Source organism: Schistocerca serialis, chromosome 8 (genome assembly GCF_023864345.2).
Source record: "Schistocerca serialis cubense isolate TAMUIC-IGC-003099 chromosome 8, iqSchSeri2.2, whole genome shotgun sequence".
Classification (NCBI taxonomy): Eukaryota; Metazoa; Arthropoda; class Insecta; order Orthoptera; family Acrididae; genus Schistocerca; species Schistocerca serialis.
In genome coordinates this window covers 165,784,933-165,802,913 of record NC_064645.1, presented here as the reverse complement: position 1 = coordinate 165,802,913, position 17,981 = coordinate 165,784,933, and the positions used below count along the sequence as shown (strand labels likewise).

Here is a 17,981-nt window from a genome sequence, read left to right as displayed (position 1 = left end):
TCCACACAGTCTGCAATCGTCATATCGCCTTCAGTTGTGGTAGGTTCTATGGAAACGCAAGTGAATGCTTCCCATAGGAAAATACTGCCCCACCAGCCTGTGTCGTCGTCAGGTGAATGTTTTGTGAAGCCGTTTGCCTGGATCCCTCCTCTACTGCAGTCTTAATCAAAGACGTTTTTAGGCCAACACGCCGTCATGTAGGGGTCGTATGCTACGGAGCCACACCTTCTAAAATGTGAGCTACGAAACACCTGTGTCTGCACCAACAATGTCGTCAGATATGCCAGAGATCTTCGATTACCCTGCCTTTCGCAGTGTTTAATGAAGAGGGGGGATGGGGGGGGGGGGTGGACGTCCAACACCTTATTGCCTACTCCGTGTTTCGCTATTCTTCAAACACTTTCCATACATGCTCGCGACAGTAGCACACGGGAGGTTTCCAGCGAATGCTCGTTGGCGAGGGCTGGATCCTAATAGTCTCACCTTGGTCAAAGTCAGTATGGTAGTGGTTTTCTTCATTTTCGTTTAGTACCTTCGCTAGAATGTTTCCCCGTTCGACTCTTCTCCACTTACACATTTTCATTTGGGCTCGCTAGTAATTACAAAGCTCTCATAATGTGGACCAATGCTGGGAAGAAATAGCTGCAGTTCGTATATGATAGAGGGATCAAATTGCGCTAGAAAGCTTTTTTGTAAGTAATACATTTCCAGTAGTGAATAATAATAATAGAAACAATCCAAAAATGCTTTAAATTTTTTGTGTTTATGCCAAACAGAGTTTGTGTCTGGGGGACTGGACATCACAAGCCCATTTTCTGGTGTGGGAGTAGTGAGTAGGTATGGCATACGGAAAAGAAAGAAAAAAGCAATCACTACTATTTCGTTGCTGGAGATGGAATAGGAACTAACACCACAAGATCAGTTTCAGATCATTGAAAACAACCCAGAAATAAGTTTGATTACAAAGTATTATATTTATTAATACCATACGTTTGCAAGAGTATCTACTCGTAATTCAGTGTCACATTATCTGGCTGCGAATACATCAACAAGTACATAGTAGAGTGTTCGTGTAAATAATCTGTTACTGATGTATAAAACAAATTCTTTATTCTAGTAGTGTTGTCCCTTTGCGTGCAACATTTCTCTACAGAGAGGTAAGGAGTAAAGGAAAGAAAATTAACTTTAATATTACTACGAGGACGTGGTTATTAAAGGAGATTAAAACACTAGAATGTGCAGCCCACTCTTAATCCCCATTTATGTACTGAACATGTAAAGTCGCAGAGAAGTAATGTTGATTATACTGAGACTATGAAAGTAATTATACAAGCTGCTGGCCCACAGATTGCAAGTGCTCAATGAGAGCAGCAGTGAATCAGCTGAAACTGCTGTGATGAATCCCATTATTAACGCAAAAATTTCTTAATTGCATATTATCATCATGCAAAAAATTTATTATTTTTTCTGATAATCTGTTACGATTGAAACTAGTCGCATAAATAAAGTGATTCACCTTAGTAGCCATCGTTCATCAGTGCAACTATTGTATCTAATTTATAGTTCTACAGAAACAATCAATTTCGGAAGTTTGTCATTTCTGGTTTTGGTAATATAAGCAGTTCCGTCAAACACGAAAAAACTGAGGATCAGCCACACATTGATTTATTTCATATTAGTTAATAAGTACTTCGTTAAACGTTAGAGGACAACATCCTGTTGCAACTGAATACCATTCGCTAACTTCATAGTAATCTATATTTCAGCTTTTTAAGTCACTGTTGTCACTGAACAGTGGCGAAGGCACTTCCTCAAAATTTCACTTAATGAATCAACGACGCTTGCCCACATTTCATTTTAGGCATTAACACACATATCGTCTGAAATGACAATAACATTCGGGCCGGCTGGGGTGGCCGAGCGGCCCTAGGAGCTTCAGTCTGCAACCGCGCGACCGCTACGGTCGCAGGTTCGAATCCAGCCTTGGGCATGGATGTGTGTGGTGTCCTTACTTAATTTGTCGTCTCAATTCTCTGTTGAATAAATACAGTAACACAATAACAGGAATCTTCTGTTAAGGTTTCGAAAGGGAAAGGTAACCTTTGCAGCCGGTCAAACTGGAATGCAACGGTTCTGGTGTGATAAGCGGCTGAGCAGAGTAGCAGAACATTTATTGGCGTTCTTAGTTTCACAGGCGTACATAAGTATACAGAAAATTCATATCTGTTTTTTCTTAAACAATAAAGCAAATAATCCTGAAGTTGTGAACATCGCAAATTTTCCACCTTTTTTTTTAAACATCAGAAATAATAACATTTTTTTAAAAAAACTTAAGGTCATTTGAAAAATTTAAAAATAACTACTGAAATTCTAAATCACCCAAAATTTCCTTTTCCTTAAACTTTCGAACAACTAATCTTTAAAGAAATTAAAATTGTCCCAGGTATTTAGCGTAAGCACTGGAGCTCTAGACTGCCCAAGTTTTCTATTCTTTAAACATGAAAACTAATAACTTGAAAAATTAAAATCGTTCAAGGTATTCTTTTCAAAACAATTAAGTGCACTTTCACATTAGTGCACTATAGCTGGCCGTAGGGATACTGACATATGAATAACTTAACGCCAGTTCAACGAATCTGGCTGTCATAAAAGTAGTTCTCAGTTCTATGGGAGTGATGACCTCAGCTGTTAAGTCCCATAGTGCTGAGAGCTATTTGAACCATCTGAACAATAACATTCGAGCAATGAAAACTAAAAATCGCTGTAAATCTAGTCGGATAAAACTACAAACAAACAAGGGGCGTTGAAAAAGTAAAGCAATACATTTTTCAAAGCAGATTGGTCTTATTCTTCAATCCAGTATATCATATTATCCCCCACTCTTTTGGCTATACGAGGTGCATTCAAGTTCTAAGGTCTCCGATTTTTTTTCTCCGGACTGGAAAGAGATAGAAACAGTCGCATTGTTTTAAAATGAGCCCACGTTCATTGTCAATATGTTCTAGAGATGGCAGCACCGTACGGCAGATGGAATTTTACCGCCAGCGGCGAGAATCAGAACTGTTTTAAATACATAAAATGGCGACGTTTTCCTTACTTGAACAGCGTGCAATCATTCGTTTTCTGAATTTGCGTGGTGTGAAACCAATTGAAATTCATCGATAGTTGAAGGAGACATGTGGTGATGGAGTTATGGATGTGTCGAAAGTGCGTTCGTGGGTGCGACAGTTTAATGAAGGCAGAACATCGTGTGACAACATACCGAAACAACCTCGGGCTCGCACAAGCCGGTCTGACGACATGATCGAGAAAGTGGAGAGAATTGTTTTGGGGGATCGCCGAATGACTGTTGAACAGATCGCCTCCAGAGTTGGCATTTCTGTGGGTTCTGTACACACAATCCTGCATGACGACCTGAAAATGCGAAAAGTGTCATCCAGGTGGGTGCCACGAATGCTGACGGACGACCACATGGCTGCCCGTGTGGCATGTTGCCAAGCAGTGTTGACGCGCAACGACAGCATGAATGGGACTTTCTTTTCGTCGGTTGTGACAATGGATGAGACGTGGATGCCATTTTTCAATACAGAAACAAAGCGCCAGTCAGTCAAATGGAAGCACACAGATTCACCGCCACCAAAAAAATTTCGGGTAACCGCCAGTGCTGAAAAAATGATGGTGTCCATGTTCTGGGACAGCGAGGGCGTAATCCTTACCCATTGCGTTCCAAAGGACACTACGGTAACAGGTGCATCCTACGAAAATGTTATGAATAACAAATTCCTTCCTGCACCGCAACAAAAACATCTGGGAAGGGCTGCGCGCGTGCTGTTTCACCAAGACAACGCACCCGCACATCGAGTTAACGTTACGCAACAGTTTCTTCGTGATAACAACTTTGAAGTGATTCCTCATGCTCCCTACTCACCTGACCTGGCTCCTAGTGACTTTTGGCTTTTTCCAACAATGAAAGACACTCTCCGTGGCCGCACATTCACCAGCCGTGCTGCTATTGCCTCAGCGATTTTCCAGTGGTCAAAACAGACTCCTAAAGAAGCCTTCACCGCTGCCATGGAATCATGGCGTCAGCGTTGTGAAAAATGTGTACGTCTGCAGGGCGATTACGTCGAGAAGTAACGCCAGTTTCATCGATTTTGGGTGAGTAGTCAATTAGAAAAAAGAACGAAGGCCTTAGAACTTGAATGCACCTCGTAGAACCCTATTTTTCAACATAATCTCCGTTCAGTGCGATGGCCTTGCGCCACCTTACTGGAAGGGTCTGGATGCCCGCATGGTACCACTATATCGGTCGATGTCGGTGCCAACATCTTGCGGCAGCATCAATAACCTCTCCATCATCCACGTACTGCTTCCCGCGGAGTGCATCATTCATTGGTTGGTTGAAATGGCTCTGAGCACTATGGGACTTAACATCTGAGGTTATCAGTCCCCCGGAACTTAGAACTACTTAAACCTAACTAACCTGAGGACGTCACACACATCCATGCCCGAGGCAGGATTCGAACCTGCGACAAAAGCGGTCGCGCGAGTCCAGACTGAAGCGCCTAGAACCGCTCGGCCACACCGGCCGGCCGTCATTGGGCCAAACAGACGGAAGTCGGAGGGTACGAGATCTGGGCTGTAGAGTGGATGAGGGAGAACAGCCAAATGAAGTTTTATGAGCACCTCTCGTTGGGCTGACTTGAGTGTGGTCTTACGTTTTCACGTAGATGGAGAAGTTAGTTTGCTTCTCTGTGGCGACGAACACTCTGAAGTCGGTTTTTCTCTTTTTTCCAGTTTCCTGAGGCTGCGTGCGGCCGGCCGACACGCAGGAGATCGGACAGGTCTGCGTGACCTCGTTGCGATGATGACAGACGCCTCACCCAACGACTCACCGCGCTTTTGTTCACTGACAGGACAATGTAGATATCCTGCAAGCGACTATGTATATCTTTGAAGCTCTGATTCCCCGCTCAAGGAACTCAGTGACAGGTTTCTACGTGGAACGCACTTCCATACAGACGTCATTTTGAAGGCTACGTGCAGCTCCGCCACCTAAAGGAACTTCATTGCAATATAGGGACTGAAATGGGAATACTCCACGATGTCCAACACCAAATATCGCACTTTTTTCATCCGCAAATGGCAGAGAGAAAAAAGTGTTGCATTACTTACTGAAAGCCCCTCGTACATCCCTGCTATTTCTTAATAGTTGCAGTGATAAGTACCGTGATATACAAAGCAGAAAAGAACACTACATGCAGACATACCTTTCTGTATATATAATGTAGTTTTAAAGATTTGTACGATACCTGACAGTTATTGATAACTGGCAAAAGTAACTTACATAAAAATTAACTTTGACAGTGATAACAGATATCTGAACATCATCATCTGTCACATGGCTACGACAAAAATTTATGATTTTTAGGACGAAAAACTGTACTGGTCGCACCTTTCCCGCTAGCAACACCAACGACCTCCAATTTCAGTGGTAATCAAGATAATAAATAGGCTTACCTCACGATGGTATCTACCTATTAGCCAAATTGTACAGCCGAATCACTCAAGATTCCTATCTGGAGAGAAACGACATATCTCTAATCGCGAAAGAGCCTTACGAGTTTTGCTTCAGTCAGCTTTAACGCAGCCTTTTGGTGAGAAAAATGAGTATAAAAATGGGAAAAATATAAGTTCTTTGTTTGTGAAGCAAATAAAATGACATCCACTGTTAAGGTAATATACAGAGGTTAAAAAATGCGTCAACAATTCTGAGAGGTGGTAATACTTACCGTAAAAAGAAAACGTAAGTTCGGAAGTACTTTCTTGCTGATATATAAGCATTCACTCACAGGAGATGCTGACATTTGGTTGCGGAAATAAGTACAGTCGATGCTGACATTTGGTTGCGGAAATAAGTACAGTCGTTGTGAAGGCGCTCAGTTCGCAGGGTTATTAATATGTTTTGATGTATTTCACTATCTCATTACCCTGTGTACAAATTAGTCCGGCCATTATAAAGTCTGCAGTAAATTGCGTGGTTCGAATTTTGTCATACGGTAATTTTCCGACAACCGTCTGAGGAGTTTCAGAGGTGCTCACTGAGAGGACTTCCATTGTTAGCGTCTTGAGGAGCCAGAAAACCTGTGCTCGTAAAACCTGAACTAATATCCCGCAAAACTTAATACATGGCTGTCTGTGAAGTTGACATCTTTCAATAATGAGGGCCGGGATTGTACATTACTTCTGTTTGCCGAATAAAAGTAGAAATCAGTTTCGGAAAATCACTTGTTGTGTAAAATGCGGCCATCACTACAAAGTAGTACAAAATGGAAAAGAAAACATATTGAACAACTCGTACTTAATCACTAAAAATTAGTACAAAACAGAAAAGAAAACATACCTAACAACTGGTACTTAATACAGCACAGTAACAGTAAACATAACATTCAAGTCACTGGTGTAAGTAGTAGTGCACTATGATTCAAATGGCTCTGAGTACTATGGGACTCAACATCTGAGGTCATCAGTCCCCTGGAACTTAGAAGTACTTAAACCTAACTAAACTAAGGACATCACACACATCCATGCCCGAGGCAGGATTCGAACCTGCGACCGTAGCGGTCGCGCGGTTCCAGTCTGAAACGCCTAGAACCGCTCGGCCGCTCCGGCCGGCTGTAGTGCACTATAATGCAAACCTATAGTTGCGAGTAGCTTGCCAGACAACAGCGGTCACTAACAAGTCTCATACTACATAATACCTAGAACCACTCATCTGGAAGGAAACCACAAAGGATACTGCTGTATAGGAAGACATAGAAGCCCAGAGCTGACACTGTTGGCTTCAATGCAAATGACTGTTCGTATCCGCAACCAAATATTTTTCACTCGCTCATATGAATAGCTCACATCGCGGAAGTATGCCTTTCCGGTACCACGTTTACTGGACACGTTTTCCTTACGACTCCGTGAATAACCGACACTCAAAACATTAGACTCTTCTTTTTAACACTGTGTGTTTGATATTTTTCGTAATATTATTACGCCAAATTGATAAAAGATTTTGATTGTTGTGAACAGAATGTTACTTATACCAGCACATGTCAGCATTGAAGGCCACACATTCACTATAAATTATACAAATTTAAAAAGTTTTGTGAGAAGGTGAACGTTACGTCGAAACTATATTGCTGGACAACGTAATAAAAAATTAATAGCTTAGCGAGGTTGGTCATTTTACAAGAAAATGTTATTGTAAAGACTTTACACCGCAGTTTTAAGAAGACTACGTATATGTTCACGGCAAGCTGACGTCTGCTCTATGACCTGCAATGATATCGACTGGCATTTTGTAAAAACTTATTAATATGTACATATTCCCTTACAGGTTATTATTATCTCACTGCATGAAGTCTTTCATTTAACACAGTTATTCCTAATTACGTAATTTATTTCTCTTTTGGCAAAGTAATTTTTTCTATAAGAGATATAGTCTGACATGATTTGCCTTGAAAACACATGTTCGCTTTATTAGTACGAATAAATCGCTTCTTTTGCAAATTGAATTAAACCTGTCTTCTGCGACAAGGCTACAACGGCCACAAACTTTAGTACAGGAACAAACTTTTCTCCTGAGTGAAAGAACCACGCCTCCGACTGACACTGGCTGACACAGGCGACCTAGAAGTAGACCAGTTCTAGGAGTGTACAGTGCTGCAGCGGAAGGCCGCCCACTGTGACACTGACCGCCGCCCATGTCCCAGTACGATATAAAAGACAGGTGCCCGCGGACTGCAGGTACAGTCTGCTCCCAGAGCAACAACCTTATCCACACAGCAACATGAAGTTCTTGGTAAGTAGCTGTCTTCTTCTTGAGATTCAAACATAATCAGCACATCGATCTAAATGTGTATCGTCAATAGATCCAAATCACTTGAGAATTTGAGTAATGTACTACAAGGGGTGCCGACACCAATTATGTTGACTGAGTTGTTACGATGACCTTACTGTCGCGGATGGATCGTATATGAGTGTCCCTGCCTTTCTCATCTACATCTGGAGTCCACAACCAGATGTGTGATGTTTCTCTGTATGATACATTACCTGGCGGATATTTAGCAACAGATACCGTCACTACACGTCTGCACGCCGCGCGGAGCGGTCGCGCGGTTTGAGGCGCCATGTCACGGATTGCGCGGCCCCTCCCGTTGGAGGTTCGAGTCCTCCCTCGTTCACGGGTGTGTGTGTTGTTCTTAGTATAAGTTAGTTTAAGTAGTGTGTAAGTCTAGGGACCGATGACCTCAGCAGTTTGGTCCCTTAGGAATTCACACATATTTCAACATCTGAACATGCCTGCACAAGCCTGAATTGTTCTAATTACACTCTCGTGGTCACTATCCGATATGTGTAGAGCAGCAACTAACACGTTCTTCAACTGATCGTATAAGTTGGGACATAAATTTAGTGACAGGAAATGTTACTGCGAAGCATTACTAATTCTAAACCTACAATCTTGATAAGGTGATTATTTATGGTAAAGGAGATTTCCACGCTGTGTAAACAAAACCCAGATGAGCCGCCTGCATTTATTTGTGTATTCTCTGTATGTCCGTTTAATTCAGCAGGGAAGATAACCCACCAACAGAAAATGAAACATATTTCGTGGACACTTACAAAATTCTAGTTCTCTCCCAGCAAAATTATGTGACTTAATTACGTTGGATAACCGATCTTGCCATTACTTATGAGAAAGCTGTACCTTGGCTGACATAGGGTCTATTTGCTCTGCCGTTTCTAGGCCTTGTAGCTTAGTTATTATTTCGTTGTTATCTACATACAATATGGAGAAAGTACACACAATCCTGACCAGACGTCTGTACCTGCACCCGTCATTTTTCGTTAAAGCTAATAATGGTGATAGATATATTTCAGTACTTTCGCTAAACGCATAAGTTACGCTATCTGATATTGTTAGTCTCCAGACAAGGACGAGTAACGTATTTTAAATTAATGAGAAGTTACTTTACTGCAAAAATAAGTGTCATCTTCTCTGTTTCATCTGATCCACCATCAGTTCATCGCTGACATTAATGCAGCAGCTTGCCAAATACTCAGCAGAACGTAACGTTGGCAATAATTATGCTGCTGCATAAATCAGACTTGATTTTGTTCCCAGACACTCATATCTATTACAAGGGGTTTCAGCAGATTCTCTAGGAGAATTACGTTTTGCCTTTCCCTTCATGACAAGTTCGTTAGACGCTTTGTGCACCTTCTGTATGTGTGACACGATATGAAGTTGGTGCTTATAATCAACTCCGTGTCACATCACTTGATAACTACTATTCAGATGTATGGTTTGTCAGTGAAGCGCGCATGGCATGCTTATCTAAGTAGAAGCTACACTGTTGTGAGATATGATGCTCTCTCAGTTCTAACAAAAACCAATTGAAAAACGTATACCGTTTCGCCTCACGATATGAGGCTACACAAAACCTGAATGTTGAAGTGCTGAAGAATATTCTTGTGAAACTGCCGACAGTAGAATATGCTTCCACCAGTTTCAAGAATCCGAACATTACCGAGACTCGTGATCAAACAGTGGCACCTGTGTTAACTTGGCCAACAGAAGAAAAGAGTAAATTGCATAGAAAATTTACGAACGAGTAGCAATCACTAGAGTCAATTTTCATCCTGCACAGTAAACAGTGATAGCTAAGAACTTACGAGCAAATAGTGAGATACTGAACAAATTCAAGATTGGATGGCTATGTTTCCCGTAAATTATAGGATTTCATTGTTAATTTCCCCATACAAGAACGCATTCGAATGTCCTAGCGTGGAATTAATCTCTTAAAAATGGTTCAAATGGCTCAGAGCACTATGGGACTTAAAATCTGAGGTCATCAGTCCCCTATAACTCAGAACTACTTAGACCTAACTAACCTAAGGACATCATACACACCCATGCCCGAGGCAGGATTCGAACCTGCGACCGTAGCTGTTGCGCGGTTCCGGACTGAAGCGGCTAGAACCGCTTTGCCACCGTGGCCGGCAATTCATCTCTTGCTCGGATTAGAATCCATAAATGTATCAGTGCAATTAAAAATGCACTGTGACTCAGTGTTTGTTACGTATTTAAAACTTAGGTGCGGGCAACATAATGTCTGTGAGTCACTTTTGGATGACTTTCTTGCAATGAACTGTGAAAATGTTACTAACTGACGCCCTTCACTTAGACTAGGGCAGTAGACTAGATTGAACGATGTCCAGTTCCTCATTGTGAAACGTCCCCTTAGAAAAATTATATACGTGACTGTGCTTAAACTGACACACAATATTTTTAGCGCAACGCAATCTGACATTCAAAAATCTCTACAAATGAATGGCCCTGACTAACATTAACCTATACCTTTCACAAATCACTTACCTCACCAAAAATCTTCGTTACTCGAACTACTGCAATACAGCGAGCGCCACTACTGCCAGCTAAATAAAAGATTCAAACTACTGAAGGCACTAACTACTGATAGGCATAGTTAGCAAATGAAAGATTTTAATAGAGAACAAACAATGTATTTACCTTAATAGTCATAATATATATAGCAGTTCACGACATCCAGTCTTACAAAGTTCGAAACTCCGCCATCTCTCTCCCCACATCCACCACTGCTCGTGGCTCACCTCCAACTGCCCAACGCTACGCGCTGTTCACATCCAGCTGCCGCTGCCCAACACTACAATGGCAGACAACAATGCAAACTAGCCACAGACTGCACACAGCATAGCCAGTGATTTTCATACAGAGCGGTACGTGGCGTTACCAATATAAAAACCTAAACAGCCTACTTACATTTTTTTTTCTCAAAACCATGGTTATTGCTAGAATCTTACAACTTACACATTTTGAATTTGCATTTGTAAACTATAACACCAAACATTTTTAAGTAAAAAGGAAAATAAAAGATCGGAACTATACTTATTTTCTAAAGGCTCGTGTATTGACGTCTTTTCCGTACCGCAGCAGGTTACGTGGCCAGTACAATCGCAGTAAGATGCCATGTTTGTTTTTCTGTCCTATGGGCACATTCTTTAGGCGCCTTCACTTCCCCAGTATCTTAATAGTGTTCAAAAGTCATAATAAATAAAGCAATTCATGACATCCAGTCTTACAAATTTCAAAACTCCGCCATCTCTCTCCCCACATCCACCACTGCTGGCGTCTCACTTCCAACTGCCCAACACTACGCGCTGTTCACATCCAGCTGCCGCTGCCCAACACTACAATGGCAGACAACAATGCAAACTAGCCACAGACTGCACACAGCACAGCCAGTGATTTTCATACAGAGCGGTACGTGGCGTTACCAATATAAAAACCTAAACAGCCTACTTACAATTGTACCTATGGCTAAAATACCCGGAATGATCACACAGTCCTTTGTTTCGCTATTTTCCGTTGCCGCTGGTAGATTTTTCCTTAAACGATGGTATATCGTCCTTGTAACTCTGATGGTAGGGACATTATCAGGACTTGACACTGTTACACATCTCAAAGTCTCCTAGAACCAAATAAAATGTTGGAGGTTCCATGAAATATTTTAGATTAACTTACATTTAAGACCTAAATTAATCAATGGGAGCATGAAACTCACAGCAAAATTTCGAGTTATGTCCATGCAAGTGTGGTCGATCCAATTTCCCGGCATTCATGTTATTTCAATACTTACCTACTCAAGCAGCCATATGCCATCTCATATCAGTTTACAGAAAGGACTAATCCTAGAAATATATGTGTCAGTAGCTAGCGACAGGAAACAATAGTTTGCAGATGAACTCTGCAATACAAATGACTAGTGAGTTTTGTTGCTTGTACGTGTCTCTACCAGAAGCCTGATTGGTACCTGTTTAATGTTTTCCTTTTCAGGCATAACCATATGCACTGTCAGGAATAGAGGATTCCAAATTAATTTTCAGCTATAATTTGGTTTCTATGTTTCCATAAACTGTCTCAACTGAATACTAGGGGCTTCCGGCAGCCCATGTAACTTTTATTAAGGTAACTGCGTGTCGTCTGTGCAGCCGAACACGTCCTACAGAACAGATAGCACTCATTTACATTAATATAATGGAGCACGACTTCTCTACGACATGTTTTTCGGTGGGGGTGTATAAGTATCGTTCGAATCCCGACGGGAATCAAAAGTTTGCGAGTGGGAGGTGTAATGGACGGCAGTGCAACGAGCGCTAAGACGAAAATTTGGGTCGGCTGGGAGGCGTGTCCCGGCAGCTGAGACAACTACAGAAACGTTCTTAGGGCAACGGAACTTCCGAGTCCCGGTCAGGCAAAATGTTTCAACTTTCGCCACTACAATACTGCAATGTCCTTTTCGGCTGGCAGTCATGATTTGCCACCTACCCCCTTTTCTTTCCTCCCCCTCCCTTGCTTCAGAAAATCAAGTAACTTTTATTTAAAGCCGTGCTACACTTCAGAGTGGCAGAGACAAATGACACTATACTTCATTGTAGTACCGACTCTGTGAACAACGTTCGGAATATTCTACCACTCCTTCAATTCCTGGACGACAGAAATCCTCAGTGGTCAAGGAGCCATCCCTGAACCGCTTTATGGAGGTTATTTCCGTTGGAAAATTTGCGATTGTTGCGAATCAGTCCCTTTGTTTCCTGTACATTGTGAACTGTACTTGATGTCGATGGCCCGTTACCCCGATCAGCATCAACTACGTCTGTGAAGACTAGGTGAAACTGTTGCCACTGTTTCACTGTGACTTAGCACATATTACTTCTGGTCCATGTATCGGTAGAATTTCGCTGTAAGTAAGAGTGATTTCAGGTGTGGCGCAGGGAAATGTCGTAGGACCGTTGCTTTTCACAGTATATATAAATGACCTTGTGGATAACATCGGAAGTTCACTGAGGCTTTTTGCGGATGATGCTGTAGTATATCGAGAGGTTGTAATAACGGAAAATTGTACTGAAATGCAGGAGGAACTGCAACGAATTGACGCATGGTCCAGGAAATGGCAATTGAATCTCAATGTAAACAAGTGTAATGTGCTGCGAATACATAGGAAGAAATATCCTTTGTCATTTAGCTACAATTAGTAGCTCAGCAACTGGAAGCAGTTAATTCCATAAATTATCTGGGAATAGGCATTAGGAGTAATTTAAAATGGAATGACTATGTAAAATTAATCGTCGGTAAAGCGGATGCCAGACTGAGATTCATAGGAAGAATCCTAAGGAAATGCAGTCCGAAAACAAAGGAAGCAGGTTACAGTACACTTGTTCGCCCCTCTGCTAGAATACTGCTCACCAGTGTGGGATCCGTACCAGACAGGGTTGACAGAAGAGATAGAGAAGATCCAACGGAGAGCAGCGCGCTTCGTCACAGGATCATTTAGTAATCGCGAAAGCGTTACGGAGATGATACATAAACTCCAGTGGAAGACTCTGCAGGAGAGACGCTGAGTAGCTCGGTACGGGCTTTTGTTGAAGTTTCGAGAACATACCTTCACCGAGGAGTCAAGCTGTATATTGCTCCCTCCTACGTATATCTCGCGAGGAGACCATGATGATGAAACCAGAGAGATTAGAGCCCACACAGATGCATACAGACAATCTTTCTTCCCACGAACAATACGAGACTGGAATAGAAGGGAGAACCGATAGAGGTACTCAATGTACCCTCCGCCACACACCGTCAAGTGCCTTGCGGAGTGTGGCTGTAGATGCAGAGTGACGTAAATCGAATGAAGGGTAGAGCCACGGGTCTCAACACATTTGAAATGTCAATTCCACTGTTCAAAGTGCCGTCAATGCGAACAAGAGCTGACAGAGACGTGTAACCAATTGCACCCCGTACCACCACGCCGGGTGATACGCCAGTATGGCGATAACGAATACACGCTTCCAATGTGCGTTCACCGCCATGTCACCAAACACGGATGCGACCATCATGATGCTGGAAACAGAACCTGGACTCATCCGAAAAAATGACGTTTTGCCATTCGTGCACCCAGGTTCGTCGTTGAGTACACCATCGCAGGCTCTCCTTTCTGTGATGCAGCGTCAAGGGTAACCGCAGCCATGGTCTCCGAGCTGATAGTCCCTGCTGCTGCAAACGTCGTCGATGTGTTCGAGCAGATGGCTGTCGTCTTGCAAACGTCCCCATCTGTAGACGCAGGGATCGAGACGTGGCTGCACGATCCGTTACAGCCATGTGGATAAGATGCCTGTCATCTCGACTGCTAGTGATACGAGGCCGTTCGGATCCATCACGGCGTTCCGTATTACCCTCCTGACCCAACCGATTCCATATTCTGCTAACAGTCATTGGATCTCGACCAACGCGACCAGCAATGTCGCAATACGATAAACCGAAATCGCGATCGGCTACAATCCGACCTTTATCAAAGTCGGAAACGTGATGGTACGCATTTCTCCTCCTTACACGAGGCATCACAACAACGTTTCACGGGACAACACCGGTCAAATGCTGTTTGTGTATGAGAAATCGATTGGAAACTTTCCTCATGTCAGCACGTTGTAGGTGTCGCCACCTTGTGTGAATGCCCTGAAAACCTGATCATTTGCATATCACAGCATCTTCTTCCTGTCGGTTAAATTTCACGTCTGTAGCACGTCATCTTCGTGGTGTAGCAATTTTAATGGCCAGTACTGTATGATTGTCAGTAGCTAGCGACAGTAAACAATTGTTTGCAGAAGAACTCTGCAGTACAAATGACTAGTGAGTTTTGTTGCTTGTACGTGTCTCTACCAGAAGCCTTATTGGCACCTGTTTAATGTTTTCCTTTTCAGCCATAACCACATGCCCTGTCAGAAATAGAGGATTTCAAATTAACTGTCGTCTGTTCATTCGAACACGCCCGACAGAAGAGACAGCACTTGTTTACATTAACATAATGGGGCGCGATACCTCTACGACATACGTTTCGCTGGCGGTTTACAAATATCGTTCGAACCCCACCGGGAATGAAGAACTTGCAAGTGGGTGGTGTAATGGACGGCAGTGCAGCGAGCGCTAAGACGAAAATTTGGGTCTGACGGGAGGCGTGTCCGGGCAGCTGAGACAGCTAAAGAAACGATCTTAGGGAAGCAGAACATCCGAGTTCGAGTCCCGTACCGGCAAAATCGTTCAACTTTCGCCACTACAAAACTGCAATATCCTTTTCGGCTGGCAGTCATGATTTGCCACCTACCCCCTTTCCTTTGCTCCCCCTCCCTTGTTTCAGAAAATCAAGTAACTTTTATTTAAAGCCGGGCTACACTTCAGAGTGGCAGAGACAAATGACACTATATTTCATTGTAGTCACTAAGCCTTACTACCAGTCTTTCAATTCGCGGACGATAGAAATCCTCTGGTCAAGGAGCCATCCTTGAATCGCTTTGTGGAGGTTATTTCCGTTGGAAATTTGCGACTGTTGCGAATCAATCCCTCTGTTTCCTGTACATTGTGAACTGTGCTTGATGTCGATGGCCTGTGCCGGCCGGAGTGGCCGAGAGGTTCCAGGCGCAGTCTGGAACCGCACGACCACTACTTTCGCAGTTTCGAATCCTGCCTCGGTCATGGATGTGTGTGATGTCCTTAGGTTGGTTACGTTTTCGTTGTTCTAAGTTCTAGGGGACTGATGACCACAGAAGTTAAGTCCCATAGTGGTTACAGCCATTTGAATCTTTTTTTTTTTCGATGGCCTGTTTTCCCTATCAGCATCAACTACATCTGTGAAGACTTGGTAAAATTGTTGTCACTATTTCACTACCACTTGGCGCGATATTACTTCTGGTCCATATATCACTAGAATTTCATTGTAAATCTGTGTAGAATTTAGATGTATTGCCAACAAGAATAGTACTGTCCCACAAACCTCGGCTCTGGAGTACTTTTCCAGTTACCACGCCATTTGACTCGCTCACTGTGATGCACCTATTAGTCGTAGTACACGAGAGCTGTGTCGGCTGGAAACAAAGAACTAGAGCTTTCTGTGACAGTGAGCCCCTCTTGTTCCTCAACGGTTTTAGCTTGGAACTTCTTCTGAAACTTACTGTTGTGTTGCGCGTCACCAACCGTTATCCCCCCTTTGTTAATGACAAATGGGTGAAAGGTGGCTAAAGGACCTATCGCCGTAGGAATCTGGACAGGCAAGAGAAAGATTAATAGACACAAATTCAGTTTGTTCTGAAACGCTGCTACAGTATTTACACGTTTTACAGCCATGGCTAGCTGTAAGCAGAGTCCTCAGCTTGGCATGCTTCTATGTACGCTGAATGTTTGCCTCAGAGCTATCGACAACTTGGAGTAATGGTCAGCACCAACTAGCAACGCGAAACTCTCACAAGAAGCGCGGAACTACAAGTAGAAGCAGAGAACTGGTCTCCAGGTGGTCACTGCTAATAACGCCGTCCTGTCTGTCCTGGAGGTTCTTCACTGGCAGCGATGTTCAAAGCGCCGCACCTGGAGCGAGCATGAATTTTGGAGGCACCTGCAGTATTGACAAGCTACGATACTGCACACACTTTTTTAAGTCCCCTCGTAGATGCATGATCCCTTTTCCCATCCCTTCTATCAAATTCTGATAATTCAGTCTCGCGGAACTATTGCTAATTCTCTATGTGCAACAACAACAAGTAAACTCTAGCGTATGTTATTCCTTCATGATCTTGGAGTCGCTGTCCAAACAGTCATGTGGCCTCTGGCACTCGTGAGTGCTCCTTAGCATCACACATTAACAGATGGAACCCTCTCTAACCCATTCGAATAGTGCGTGATGCTACCTGGGAAATTTATATCTTTTCGTGGAACTGCTGAGACCGCAAAGATTGAGTATGTTGTTGGCGGTGTCAGTGAGTGACAGCCGTGTCGTGTCGCCTTTTGCAGGTGGTCGTGCTGGTGGCGTGTGTGGCGGTGGCGTCCTGCCAGCAGGAGCTGCAGCGCGAGAAGCGGGGATACCTCGGCCTGGGGGCCGGACTGCTGGCCGCCCCCGCCGTCGCCGCCCCCGCTGTGGTCGCTGCCCCTGCAGTTGTCGCCGCCCCCGCTGCCGTCGGCTACGGATATGGCTACCTTGGCGGTGTACACGGAAGGCTGGTGCATGGTTGAAGCGCCTTCCGCTCTAACCTCCTTGTGCTGTGTATCTTTGTTGCCTCATTAAAACTCCTTTTTGTGGTTTAACATATTGAGTTTCTTCTTCATTTTCTGTCTTAAAACACCAGGGTACCTAACTACATCTTAGTAGCATGATCTTACATCACCTATGGATTCTACAGAGAAAGAGAGTGCCACCAACATTGAAACCTTTCCGTCTCCTCTCTCTCTCTCTCTCTCTCTCTATATATATATATATATATATATATATATATATATATATATATATATATATATATATATATATATATATATATATATATATATTTTACGCAACTTTCCCTTCTACAATAACCTATGAAAACTTTCCTTAGGATTTCCTGCCCTTTGAAATTTATTCTCTTTCTCAATCTTCGCATACAAATTTAATTGCTGCTTCTTAAAAGTGATTTTCTGATTATTTCGACGAAACATAGAATGTGTCGCCGTCGTGGCCCTCAGTCGTTATCTGCAATAACCCAAAACTGTGCCTTAATTTTTTTTTACTTTTACTGGATCGCCATCTGACTGCTACATCGAACTGTGACATGGATATACTTACTCTGGTTTACTATACCCTATTAGCTGCTGGTGGCCTGTCATAACAAGTGGCTGTATTTATCACCAAAGCTGACGTTATTCTTTAATAGCAAAACTGACTTTATTTTTTAATTAATTTGACTGAAGTACGTAAATCATAGTTACACTTTTCCTTGACAGCATTAAAATTTTTGCAAAGTTCTACGTTGATGCCTTTTGGGATGGATTATAATCAGTGATGCAACATTGCTGGCATAAATTAATTATAATCTGAAAACGT

At 42.9% G+C, this 17,981-nt stretch overlaps 1 protein-coding gene across 1 annotated transcript; it reads left to right on the top strand.

The window, feature by feature from the left end:
* Positions 1-7,820: 7,820 nt before the first annotated feature.
* On the top strand, positions 7,821-17,174 carry LOC126416408 (cuticle protein 63-like). The gene is made up of 2 exons (XM_050084121.1): positions 7,821-7,852; positions 16,919-17,174. Exons 1-2 carry the CDS (start codon positions 7,841-7,843, stop codon positions 17,135-17,137), a joined length of 231 nt encoding a protein of 76 aa, XP_049940078.1. The 5' UTR covers positions 7,821-7,840; the 3' UTR covers positions 17,138-17,174.
* Positions 17,175-17,981: the final 807 nt, after the last annotated feature.